At 33.1% G+C, this 12,590-nt stretch overlaps 1 protein-coding gene across 1 annotated transcript in view; it reads right to left on the bottom strand.

The window, feature by feature from the left end:
• Positions 1-12,590, bottom strand: part of LRP1B (LDL receptor related protein 1B) — a gene marked incomplete at its 3' end in the record, with an annotated part of 1,802,496 nt that overhangs the window by 472,419 nt on the left and 1,317,487 nt on the right. The window contains exons 38-41 of the mRNA XM_082657914.1: positions 3,558-3,684; positions 3,275-3,426; positions 2,858-2,982; positions 1,221-1,592 (exon numbers count right to left, since the gene is read on the bottom strand). Coding sequence (XP_082514040.1) covers positions 1,221-1,592; positions 2,858-2,982; positions 3,275-3,426; positions 3,558-3,684 — 776 coding nt within the window. The remainder of the gene's footprint in view (positions 1-1,220; positions 1,593-2,857; positions 2,983-3,274; positions 3,427-3,557; positions 3,685-12,590) is intronic.

Here is a 12,590-nt window from a genome sequence, read left to right as displayed (position 1 = left end):
AATTGATATGGTCTTTTTGGAGAAATTTGACCAGTTCTAAAAATAAATAAATAAAACAATGATTTTGCAGTTCTATTTCTAGGATTCTATGCTAAAGAAATATTCACATGTGTGAAAAAACATATTTATGTGCACAAATGTTCACTGTGACATTGTAGGTAGTGATAAGACACCAAAAACAACCTAAATGATTGTCAGTGAGAAAATGGTTAAATAAATTAGTTTACTCTTAGTATAGGATAGATACAGGCTTTCAAAAGAATAAGATAGAGCCTTATCTTAAATAGCCTTAAAAGCTTTTTAAGATATATTGTAAGTGAAAAAAAGCAGGTGAATATTGTATCATTACATTTTTGTAATTACAAATGATACACATACTGCAAGAAAATTCTGGAGGCATGACAGCTGTCACTTACGAGTAAGTAAATGGAATTGATGTTGCAGGGATGAGGCAGAAACTTCAGTTAAAAATCCATATTACTTGAACATTTTATAATTTATGTATTATTTTGCAATTTAAAAAGTAATGAAAAAGATTGACCTCAGTATAGTGAAATTGGAAAAGTGAGGAATATATGGAAATCACACAGAGATAGAGAAGAGAGAGATGCTGAATGAGGAATAGGAAGATTGTCCCTGTAGAAGTTGGATGACAGGAAAGAAGTTTCTCTAAATTATAATGTATAGATAATTCACACAATATTATGTTTGAGTCCTGTAAAATATTAAAAGTATTGTCCTGTAGACTATTAAAAATATTTTAAAAATATTAGGTTATTTAATAACATTTTCTCATCAAGACTGTCATATATATGCACACAAAAAATCTGATACTTGAGAAAATAAAATTCACTGAATATAATTAGGTAGATATTCTTAAAGATATAATTTCACCCACTGGAAGAAAATAAAATTAGTAAGTTTTATACTGAAAAATTATTTTCCATGAATTTAATACACTTATTAATAAGAAACATTATAAAGGAATATACTGAGTGTTCCATGATTAGAAGCTAATAATCATAATATTCACACTGTACATGCTAGCAGTTAATTACTTCTTTGACTTTTGGGGGTTTGGATGTTATAGCTTCACTCATTCTTGAATATAAACTCTAGGAAAATATAATTGCTACATGCAACTACCACTCTAATTTCTCTACTACTCCAAATGATACTCATTTCCACCAAACTGTTTAAAAGTAAATTGTTGTACTTACTTTCAACAATTACTTGTCTGTCTTCCCAGTTATCTTTAATAAGCTGTATATTTCCAAAGTGTGCATCGCTGTAGAAGATTCGGTTGGTACCTTTTCTTCTTTGATTATAGTCAAAAGCCAAAGCTATGACATTCTTGAAATAATGTGGATTTTCATATGGCCTTATTGGTGAATTTAAATTGGTTTCATCAGAAAGATGTATACTTTTTAATATTGTTCTCCCTGAATACAGCAAATAGCCTTCATGCCTTAAGCAAGTAACTCCATCCTCTGCCAAATATCCATGGGCACAAGCACAAGTTCTCTGGGAATTTCCTCGATAAAGACAGAGTTGCTGACATCCCCCATTGTCCTTGGCACAAACATTGGTCCCTAGGGAGAAAAAGAAGGTACACACACGTATGTCTGTGTTTTTTCTTTTGTTTTCCAGATAGTTTTTTCTTAGAAAAATATTAAAAATTTAATGTTGAATATTCTGGGCTATTTTATGCTTAACTTTTAGACTGGTCAGTATAAATCCAAACACTATAGAGTACTGCTATTTTTAATCACTTCAGTTTAAAACCTGGGATTTTTTTTATTTCAAAGATCACATTCTTCTGCTCCCCTGACCATCCAAAGAGAAGCATAAAAAAATCTCCCTTAATCAGCCAGTTAAGTGCATAACCCCTTTGAAACTTGATACTGAGATTACAATAGGTTGTATATATTGTAATCTTTGGTACAAGTAACTGATTCACTCAAAACATGAACTGCATTCATCAAAAGAAATAGGCAGTATCTTAAACTTGGTGTCTATGAAGTATATAAGATATCAAAGAAATTTATGGCTCTAATGTGCCTACCTTCCTAAGTATATTGGGCATAAGTTTTTCACTCCAGTTTTGAGTGAAGATATAACATGATATTAAGATTTCTGCATCAGACTAATTCTCCTCTATGAATCCATCATCCTCTCCAAAATTATTATACCTTCCTTTGATGTCAAGAAAATTGATTACAATTTACTCTAATGGACATTTAAAATGAACATTATCTTAATGGAAGTGATATTAAAAAAAATCCAAATCATGTCATATCAGTTTCAAAACACATATTTTAAAGAAATGATGACTCTGGACTTATTTCACACTAATAGCAACCTTCTGGAGCCATCATCACTTTATGTATTAAAATATAATCTGACATGAAAACAACCTTTCGGCCCAAGTAATGTGGCATATTTAGTTAGTTCTAAATAAAGTGTGTGACTATTAAAAAATATATATATATAATCAAAAAAACATTTTGGCTGCTTTTTTCTAATATCCTAATTGTGCTTTGTATACTTCATTGAACATGTATATTTATCAAGTGTTTCTATATTACTTAGTCTAAACCTATACTGAAGCCATACCAGGTATATAACATGTCCATATACATGCACTGTCCTAGGCAAAACTATCCATGAACTATTATATATTTATTTCATTAGGCTACTATATGATTTTTGTAGGAAATTAGATGTAAAAAAATAGGGTCTTGAGGTTTTGGACTCATATAAGAATTAATCCCTAACTTAAGTTTGATAAATAAATGTCAAAAAAAATAAGAGAAAGAAATAACATAAAAGGTATTTATCATACAAGAGTGCTGACCTTTCTCTCTTACTCGGTTAAAGATTTTAACCTCCTTCAGGTTGACTCCAAGACCCGTTCTCATGGTTACGGTTTCTGTGGCATCATTCTTGTGGCCCCTTCTGATGGACCCGTTGGCATGTGCTCTGCCAAGAAATTGAACATACGTGATCAACAATCTTTAATCCAAATCAAGCAAGTTATTTAAGCTGAAGGTAACAGATGGCCCAGCAGAAGGGAAAGAAACCAACATTAGTCTGTGACATTGAAAGGGTTGAGCCTGGACTAGCAAGAGTGACTGCCTCTTCTGTGGAAATCACATGGTTTTGTGAGATCTTTTCTGTGACCTTGCTAAGGAATGGCTAATCCTACAAGGGTAAAGCAATTGGCACTAAAATAACATTCTGAGACTCAAATACTTATGAAAAAATAAATTACCTGTCAGACCAGTAGATGTACGCCCCAAAGACTGCAACTGAAAACATATCCACATTGCTCCCTGACAGCACCATCTCACGATTCCCGCCAGTCTCAAGGTCAATTCTTTCTATCTTGTCTATACGAGCATCACACCAATACAATTTATTTTCCTAAGGTTGATTGAAAAGTAATATTACAAGCTGTTTTTGATTGTTTTATAAAGAAAATAAGAGAACACTAAAAGTAGACTAATGCAAGTTCGCAGTTAATGCACTTTCAATACTTAAGAAATCCAACAGACCTCATAGTCAATGGAGATGCCATTTGGCCATGCTATTCCCATGCTTACGAGGACAACCTTCTCTGAGCCATCTAAACGAGCCTTTCCAATGGATGGCATCTGTCCCCACTCAGTCCAGAACAAGTAGCTGAAATTAAATTGTAGATAAATGCAGATAAACACAAAACTGTGTAGTATTAATAACAACAACAATGCCATTCATACTAACAGAAAATAATACCATTTAAAAATCAATATATGTGTGTATTGTTTACAATAAAATAATTTTTATTATAAAAAAAATTTAACCATTCATAGAAATCACAGGGAAGAATTTCCAAAATACCTTTTGTACATGCTGCTCCCTATCTGAAATGCTTTTTTTCAATCTACTTGCTTAATTCCTTCTGTTTTTTTACTATATCAAACATTTCCCTCAAGAAGCCTTCTGTGTTCTGATTATTGCAGCATATACTCTGCTTCATAGCATGAATTAGAGTGGCAAATTTACACTTGTGTTTCTTTACAAAGTTACTTTTTATTAATATTTTTTGCTCCCATTAGACTTTAAGCTCAGTGAGGACAGTGATCTTTTTTCTAATTCACGATTATACCTACAGCACTAGGTAATTTATGAATGTATACATGAATGCATTATAACTTTCAGTTCTGTCCACTTAGATTGCTAAATGGCTATTCAACTTTGAATTTTATAAATCATCTTGTGAAACCATCTTAAAACATGAATTTATACAAAGCAGACATTCTTATTTTAGTAATCTTTTAACGTCATGTGGAAGGACTGTGGAAGAAAATAAAATATAAAAGAAAGAAAATCCACAGTATGCTGAAATATAACATGTCAAAAAATGAAATGTTAAAAAAGAAGGTACATAATCCATGTTTCTTTCACCTATTCATTCAATAAATATAGTATTTATATTACAGTACAGAAATTCATGCTTTCAGATAAATCAGATCTATTCTTTTGAAGTTATGCCCAGTGAAGTTTTATTCAGCTGTCAGATAACAGCAATGACTGACTAAAGTTTAGAAAAATATGGCAATCATTGATTCAGTCAGGTAAAAATGAGTGTGTATTCTGTGCATATTTGAATACGTATATAACAGCAATCATACACAAGAAGAGAAAGTGAGACTGCATACAGGAAAAGCAAAGAAGGCCTACATTCATATTTTGTATTATTTATCCATGAAAAATGATAAACTACATAAAATATGTATTTCCTTTATGCATATTGTTTTGATTTATTTTAAAAGTCGATTTTTTTCCCCCTGAAAATGCTGTACAAAATAAATGCATTGGACTTTTACACCCAGACAAATATGAGGTGTGGCTGGAATCCCAAGTATATTAATCCTGAAGAAACTTTCATTCATATTTATAAGCTCTATAAATCAAAAAGGGAAAACTCTGTAGCAAGAAATCCAACTAGGGCTTCCCTGGTGGCGCAGTGGTTTAGAGTCCGCCTGCTGATGCAGGGGACACGGGTTCGTGCCCCGGTCCGGGAAGATCCCACATGCCGCGGAGCGGCTGGGCCCGTGAGCCATGGCCGCAGAGCCTGCACGTCCGGAGCCTGTGCTCAGCAAAGGGAGAGGCCACAACAGTGAGAGGCCCGCGTACCGCAAAAAAAAAAAAAAATCCAACTAATATTCGTTAGATCTAGGTTGAAGCAGGCATGGAAATATCTATATTTCTATTAAAATTATGATTTTTAAATCTTTAAGGGACATTGCATTAAAAAATTATTAAAAATAAAAACACTATTTTAACTGAGAGGTAAAATGTTGCTTCATTTAACTTTTCAAGGAGAAATTTTAGCATTACTAATGACACTAAAATGACAAGTCAGTCATTTGTTAAGATGACAGGGATGTTACACTGTGAAGGAGGCATTTTGGGAGCCAAGACAGATCTGCACTTATTTATTCAATCTGATTCTTGTCATCTACTTTTAATACACTCCAGAGTTCAAATATGGAAGGCAATGGGTATAATATACTTTTTATTTAATAGTAATCTTTCAAATGTACTAAATAACTAATAAAAATATTATACCGAGTGAGGAGGTCAAATCACCCATTTAACATATTTAATTCTCACAACTTTGGAAATTGCAGTTCAGGAAGTTAATGATCCACAGTCACATGGCTGATAGGGGAACTGCACTCAGGCTTTACTAACCCAGGGCTATATCTTCTTCTCTACGCTGTCTCACCAAATAGAAATATAATACAACAATATAACAATCTTAAATCAAGTGATATTTTCCCCTAAGTATAAGGAATATAACAAAGATCTCCATACTTGAAAAACAAAACAAAACATGAAAAAAGTCTTAGTATTAAAAACAAGTCTCTTTTTTCCCCTAGTAGTTCCTATTTTTTTGAAATTTGCAGTACTTCTAGGCAGGAGGCTTAGGTGAATGGCAACAAAATTAGGAATAAAAAAATATTCAAAATAAAACTATCTTGAGTACAGATTTTACTCAAATTTTCAGCAGTAATTTGACACACTGTCACAATATGTAAAGCCAAAGCTGACTGCAAGCATCACTTTTATGGCTAAAAGATTTATCAACTTAATACAACTAAAATATTCTACACTTGCCAAAATTAAGCAACATTTTATGATGGTCAGGCAAAGAATAATTTATTTTCTCCCTAAACTGAAATTGAAAGTAAAGAATTGAATAGAATTAGCACCTTGAGAACCTTTGGGAATTACAAACCAAATACAGAGAAAGAATACTCTCTAACTTATAAAACTGCAGCAAGAAACTTATGAATAATTTGAGTGTAATTTACATAGATGTGCTTGGGATATCTTTAATGAACATAGATTCTTCATATATAAACGTGATCTTCAGCAATGGGAAGAAATGAAAATTTTTTCACTGGTTTTTGAGACTCCATGGAAATTAACATTCAGTGATAGCATTTCAAATAGATGTTGTCCCCATTTAAGTTCAAATTTTGCTGTAGTGGAGTGTTTGTTGTATGATATAGCCAAGAAAATTGCCTTTAGAGTATTAGCTTGGTTAATCTAGCCCTGAAAATACTTTCCAAGGCTATCCCAGATGCAGAAATTTTCAAAATTGTCAAAATCAAATGCTGTATTGTATGATCGACATTTCTCTGGATAATAATTTGTTCTACACTGAAAATTCCCTTATTTACAGAAGCTTATAGTTACAGAATTTAAAAACAGAACATTTAAAAAAGACATTCAAAAGTGGTTTGAAGGATTATAGAAATACTATCAGAAATCATCATAACACAAATATCCCTTATTGTCTTAATTAGACACAGAAGTTCTTGGCAGGAACATGTGCAAAGAATATATATCACAAACTAACTTCCAATTAATTACTGACATTTGGTTAATAGGTAGAAGACTCCATTTGGTAGTGTTGGAGTTTCCAAAGGCCTAGCATACACTTAGTGGTCCCCAAAAGTTTTTAAACTTACCATATGACAACTGTACTGATGTCAGAATTAGTTTACACACAGGTGCTCTTATAAAGGAAAACAAATGTTTTTATGTCACAATTAGATTCAAGCTGAAAAATATACTTTCAATGTATTATAAATGTCCTTGAATAATTTCAAATAAATATTTTTGGGGAAATAAGGCCAACATGATAGCTAAGCTCCAAAGTTGGTGGGGAAAGAGTAAAGGAGTAGGGGCAAGAAAAAGAAGAACGAACGTGTCTAAATTGTTAAAGAAATTGTATTAAATATGATTCTTATATGTTAAATATATGAACCATAGTGAAAAGCCACTAATTTGAATCAATCATTTTCTTTTAATTTAAGGTTCTTTTGACTGATAAACTGTTTCTCTGGAGCATAGATCTGGGTTGCAGTTTTTACGATAAATTTGCTATTTCTTCCTATTCCTATCCTTTACCTAAGAAAGTATGAAATAGATACTTATCAGATATGCTAGAGAAAACCTGAAATAACCAAAAATTGCCATGCTGGCACAAAAATGAAGATCACATAATTCTCTTATGTAGGCAGTTGCCTTGGTTGAAAAGAGAATCAAGAATGGCATTGTGGCCTCTGTGAGAGTGGAGGTCAACAGTGTGTTAGTTTATCTGTAAAAATAAGAAAAACAAAAAACAGAAGCCCTGTAGGCTTTTATATATATTATACACATATAATATATATTTTATATATAAGGAATAGTAGCTTAGCAGTTTCACTAGAAGCACTTAAAACACATATTAATTGAATACCTTGTAGGCCAACGTGTCAATGTCTCCATCTTCAGGCTAAAGCACAGGGAAAATAATATAGTACTGTCAAAGTCTGAATACATTTCATGCATATGTGAATTGACATCCTTCATCGCCTATGCGGAATACAGTGTATTCCTCTATTCCTGTGAGGGCTTCTTCACATTTCCTTTTTCTTCATTTCTGTGCAGTTTTTGTTTTGAGAAAGTATTACATGCCAATCCCAAATCACTTTTCAAGCCCTGAATTGCTTAGAGGCTCCTGCAATATAAAAAGAACTCAACCACAGATAGCAGAACACTCTGCTAAAAGGAAGAGAGTCTAGAGACAGTAGAACCTTGAATACTACTTTCTAATTTGTTTTTGACAGTGGTTCGGTGGATGATTCTCAAATGTATACTTTCATTGCAGTCATGCACTCATTCAACAAATATTAATTAGGTACCTATTAAGTGCTAGGAACTGATAATATGAAATGAATTGGACTTAGTGACCCTTATGAAGGTCACTGTTTAATGGCAGAGGCAGATGGGTAAGTAAAGAATTACCTGAGAAAAATGCTACCAGCAATGCTTAAAACTTGCTAGTTCTAAGTCTCTATACGACATGAAAGTAGGGGCTTCAACACTGAAACTGTGGAAGTGCTGTGGTGAGAGAAGTTATTATTCCTACAAACAACTTCGGAAATAAACCTTTCCTTTGAAGCAAAATAAACATACAGGCCATCTGTGTTGTTCTCTCCTTACGTTTAAGCTTAAAAAATATTTTTAAGTTATCGTTTGTTCTTCAGGCCTTGTTCTGGTTTTTGTTATTCTTTAGTTTTACATTAGATTCCTTCTTGACTCATTACTTTCCAATATGAATTAATTATATAAAACAATCATTGTGTGTGTACCCAGCCAACACTGGAGAAGTATGGAGAAAGAGGCTTTAGAAAGAAAAATTTCTTTGGCATCTGTAATTCCATAGCATGTTAGACTTATCACCGCATATTATGTTTTTAATTCCTTATTTTATGTATCTATTTACAGCCTGCCTCCTTGCCCATCCTTTCAATAAATATGTACATAAACATATACATTTATGTGTACATATATGATATTCGTTTGCTACTTACATGGTTTAACAATGGTTTTCCTGAGTGGTCCATCTTTTATTCACTTTTGGTATTTTCAGTATATAATATTTGATGTTTCCCTATAATCTATGAATTTTCCTATGAAATATTTAACACTGAGATGCCTAGGGCCTAGACTCATAGTGCTCATGAGTTGATTTGGAATTCTTAAAATATTACACAGAAAATTTTAATTTGTTTCATGAACCCCAAACCATCTTATATAGCAGTCATATGCAACCTATTCTGGATATCCCATGTCAAAACACACTGAGGAGATTTCTATAGGCAAATAGAGAAAGGAATATCTTAAACTCCTCTTTTTACCCTTTACCACATTTTTATTGGTCAGATCCCTTAAGAAATTAGGAAAAGGTCCTACAGTTTTGTGTGGCTATCGCTGGTCTCCATTCGACATAGCTTTGGTGATCTGGGCCAGGGGCTCCCTCTTACAATGGGAAGTGGCATGACCTTTCTGGGATCTCTTTCTCCTCCACCAGCTCAGAGCTGCAATGATAACCCAGGGCATTTTGATAATTTCTAGTCCTTCTTTTCTCATTTTAGCGGGAGAGGTAAGGTCCAAGATTTATGTTTAGAGGTTAAGAAATGAGAATAAAGCATATTGGAAAAAAGTAGGTGAGACCTATCTTTGAAAGAAGAGAATTTTTTGGAAAATTCCTAGTGAAAAATAGTATCGCACTTTTCTTTCATTTGTCCTTATAATTTGTATGCCTCAGAGACTTGTAGAAAAAGGTGGCTGTGATTTGGGGAATAATTGTGGTATTTCTGAATTACTTGACCATCATGGTATATTAATATTATAAACTATCACCCTGATTCTACCACTATTTCTATTGCAAAATTTAATTCCTTCTTTTTTATATGTTACCTCGTCTTCAGATGTAAAATACATTGATACTTTAGGAGATGGTGTTAAACTATGCTATACTTTTGCTATCTCAACAGATGTTAAACTGTCATTCAAGACCTTCTGTATATTACTGGGCATATTCCAAAAGCATATATGTATATATAGTCAATGAAAGACCATTTAACAATATGTACTTTTTGAACACCAAAATATCATGTAAAGCTGAATCTGTGCCATGGAAAGAAACACTTTTCAGAAAGTTATTTATGGTTGTAGAGATATAAAGCTAAATTAAGAGAGGCAATGTAGATTCTACTGCCTAACAAGAAAAAAAAAAAAATCACAGAGTATTTGTGTTTCACTTAGAGATCATACATCATGGGAGGTTAACCAACTTTTTCGGTATCATACTGTGACTTTCTATGCATCTTTTTTTTTATTGTAGGTAGAAAATGACTTTTTAGCATAAAGAGAATTATTACATTTTAAGTTTTTTAAAGAGAGTGAGGCCTTACCAAAAAAAATAAAGAAGTCAACGGAGGGGAGAAACTGAATTTTCAAGCTGAACTAAATTCATATACACTTTCTGTTTTGCATATGGCTACATTTTAAAAGACCTCAAGTCTCCATTGCTCAAAAACAGGCTTCATGCCCACTTTTCAAGGCACATTTATATCTTGGATTCAGCTAATTTACTCCATTATGGTTCACCTTTTCTCTTGGCAATACACCTGCCATGTTTTAACATCAAACAGAATATTAAAATGCTGTACTTTATTCCTGTGATATGAATTTTGACACTTAAATGTCTATGTAATATTACCTGGAAATCAGTGTTTGATTTCCAGGTGAAAGTTATTCAAATTTTTACATAGAGTGGTCATTTATAAGTCCTTCTCCCCCGACCCCGAAGTCATCAGTAAACATGTAGATAAGGTATTAGAAGACACATATCACTAATGTTTCCAAGCAGTAATAAACATTTCCTGAAAATAAACCTAATATTTGAAAAGGCATATCAATTCTTAACTATGAATCCTGAAAAATATCTATCCATGTGACAATTAATATCGAAGAAAAGTTTTTAAGAAGTGAAGACAGAGAGAAACAATATTTAAAATATTGTTATGCATGTCAAAGATTTCTTGTTCTGTGGGATGAAATGTAAATCTTGTTTGGGGGGCTCAAAATTAATAAATCAAAAGTGCTTACTGAGATCCTCCAGCTAAGTCAGTGCTGAGCTCAGAGTCACAATGGAGAGAAATGGAAAACCTAAGCGACAGCTGGAGATAAGGAATGACAGGATTTACAGACAGATGGAAATAGGTGATGAAAACCTATGGAAAGTCTGAAGTAAGTTCCAATCTTGTCAGGACGAAAGAACCACGATAACACAAAAAGAGACGCCATGGTTAGGAAAGAAAGTCAGTAGATGAAAACTAGGAGGACATGGTAAGTTTCAGTGACAGTTGGATGTTCAAATAAATCATTTCTAAAAGAAATTGTAAATATAATTAAAGATGAAATATTGGATGTGATGTAGTGATTAATGTCAGAAACATGAAAATATGTTTAAAAGATAAATACAGCAAGAGAGAAAATAGCATACAGAGCTTTAAGTGAGGAGAGAGATGCTCAGAAGAGAAATACAATGCTCAGAGGAAATACGTGGAAGGAGTCAAAGAGGACAAGAAAACTCAGAGTTAAAGAAGGTAACAGAAAAAATAAACTCTTGAGTAGATAAATGATGGAGAAATGTCAAGGAGAAGGCAAGGGGTGTGAAAAAAAAATTGAAAAACAAAATCTGGATTTGGCTGTGGATAAATTTAGAAATTCCTGGAAAGAACTAAAGCTGAAAATTCATTTCAGCAGTTAAGTGAGGAGACATTTACTTCTATTCTAAGAAGTTGAGAAGTAAACGTGCAGAGAAAAATAAGACAGTATTTTTCTTTTCAAATAAGAGGGATCTGAGCCTATTTGAAAGCAAAGGGAAAGGCTTCATTGAAAGTAATAAGTTAAAGATGATCGAACAGAAAAGAACAGTTACTGCAATGAGATGCCTGAGGAAATAGATGCCATCGTGTCCAGAATAAAAGCGAAGTAGATTTAAGTAAGAAAAAACAAAATTTTCTCTGAGGTTAATATGCACTTATTTCAAAGCATTCACATTATGAATTTGTAGATTCCATTTTCCCTTACCATCACATAGTCACTCTATTACAATTAACCACCAAATCCATTTAACTGCTTTACTAATCTCTGACAATTTTGCCATCTTCTCCCTTCTAGCAGACATACTTAGGGACTTTATGGCTCATGTTGTTGATCCTATGAACATCCCAGCTCCTGGTTCCTCATCTTATCTGTTCCAGGGACCTTCGTCTCTCTTTTGCCTCTGCCTTACATTACTCTGATCTCCCGTTCTTGGTTTTCCTCCATTTCATCACTAATTTCTAGACCTCACCTCCTGATTAGCAACTCATAGTTATTCCCTTACAATTGCCAGCTTTGAATCTGTCACCACCTGCTCCTCGTTTAGCCCATTTTTCCCCATTATTTTGCTACTGCTAAGTTGCTGAGCACTATTTGTCAAGGTCATATAAATACCCCATTAGATTCTAGAAACCCATTCCAGCTGGACTCATGTTGCTTGGAATCCTTTTATTCATATTATACTTTATTCATATTCTATTCACCACAATAGTTTCACCAAAATTTACTTATTCATTTAAAGCTGCTAACTCTACTCATATCATCTATGAGTTTCTTCAATTTTACTAATTTTAACCGCTAAAATATAT

This window comes from Grampus griseus (assembly GCF_964374135.1).
Source record: "Grampus griseus genome assembly, chromosome: 7".
Taxonomy (NCBI): domain Eukaryota; kingdom Metazoa; phylum Chordata; class Mammalia; order Artiodactyla; family Delphinidae; genus Grampus; species Grampus griseus.
Note: the sequence above shows the minus strand (reverse complement) of the source record. Positions and strands in the feature narration are given on the sequence as shown.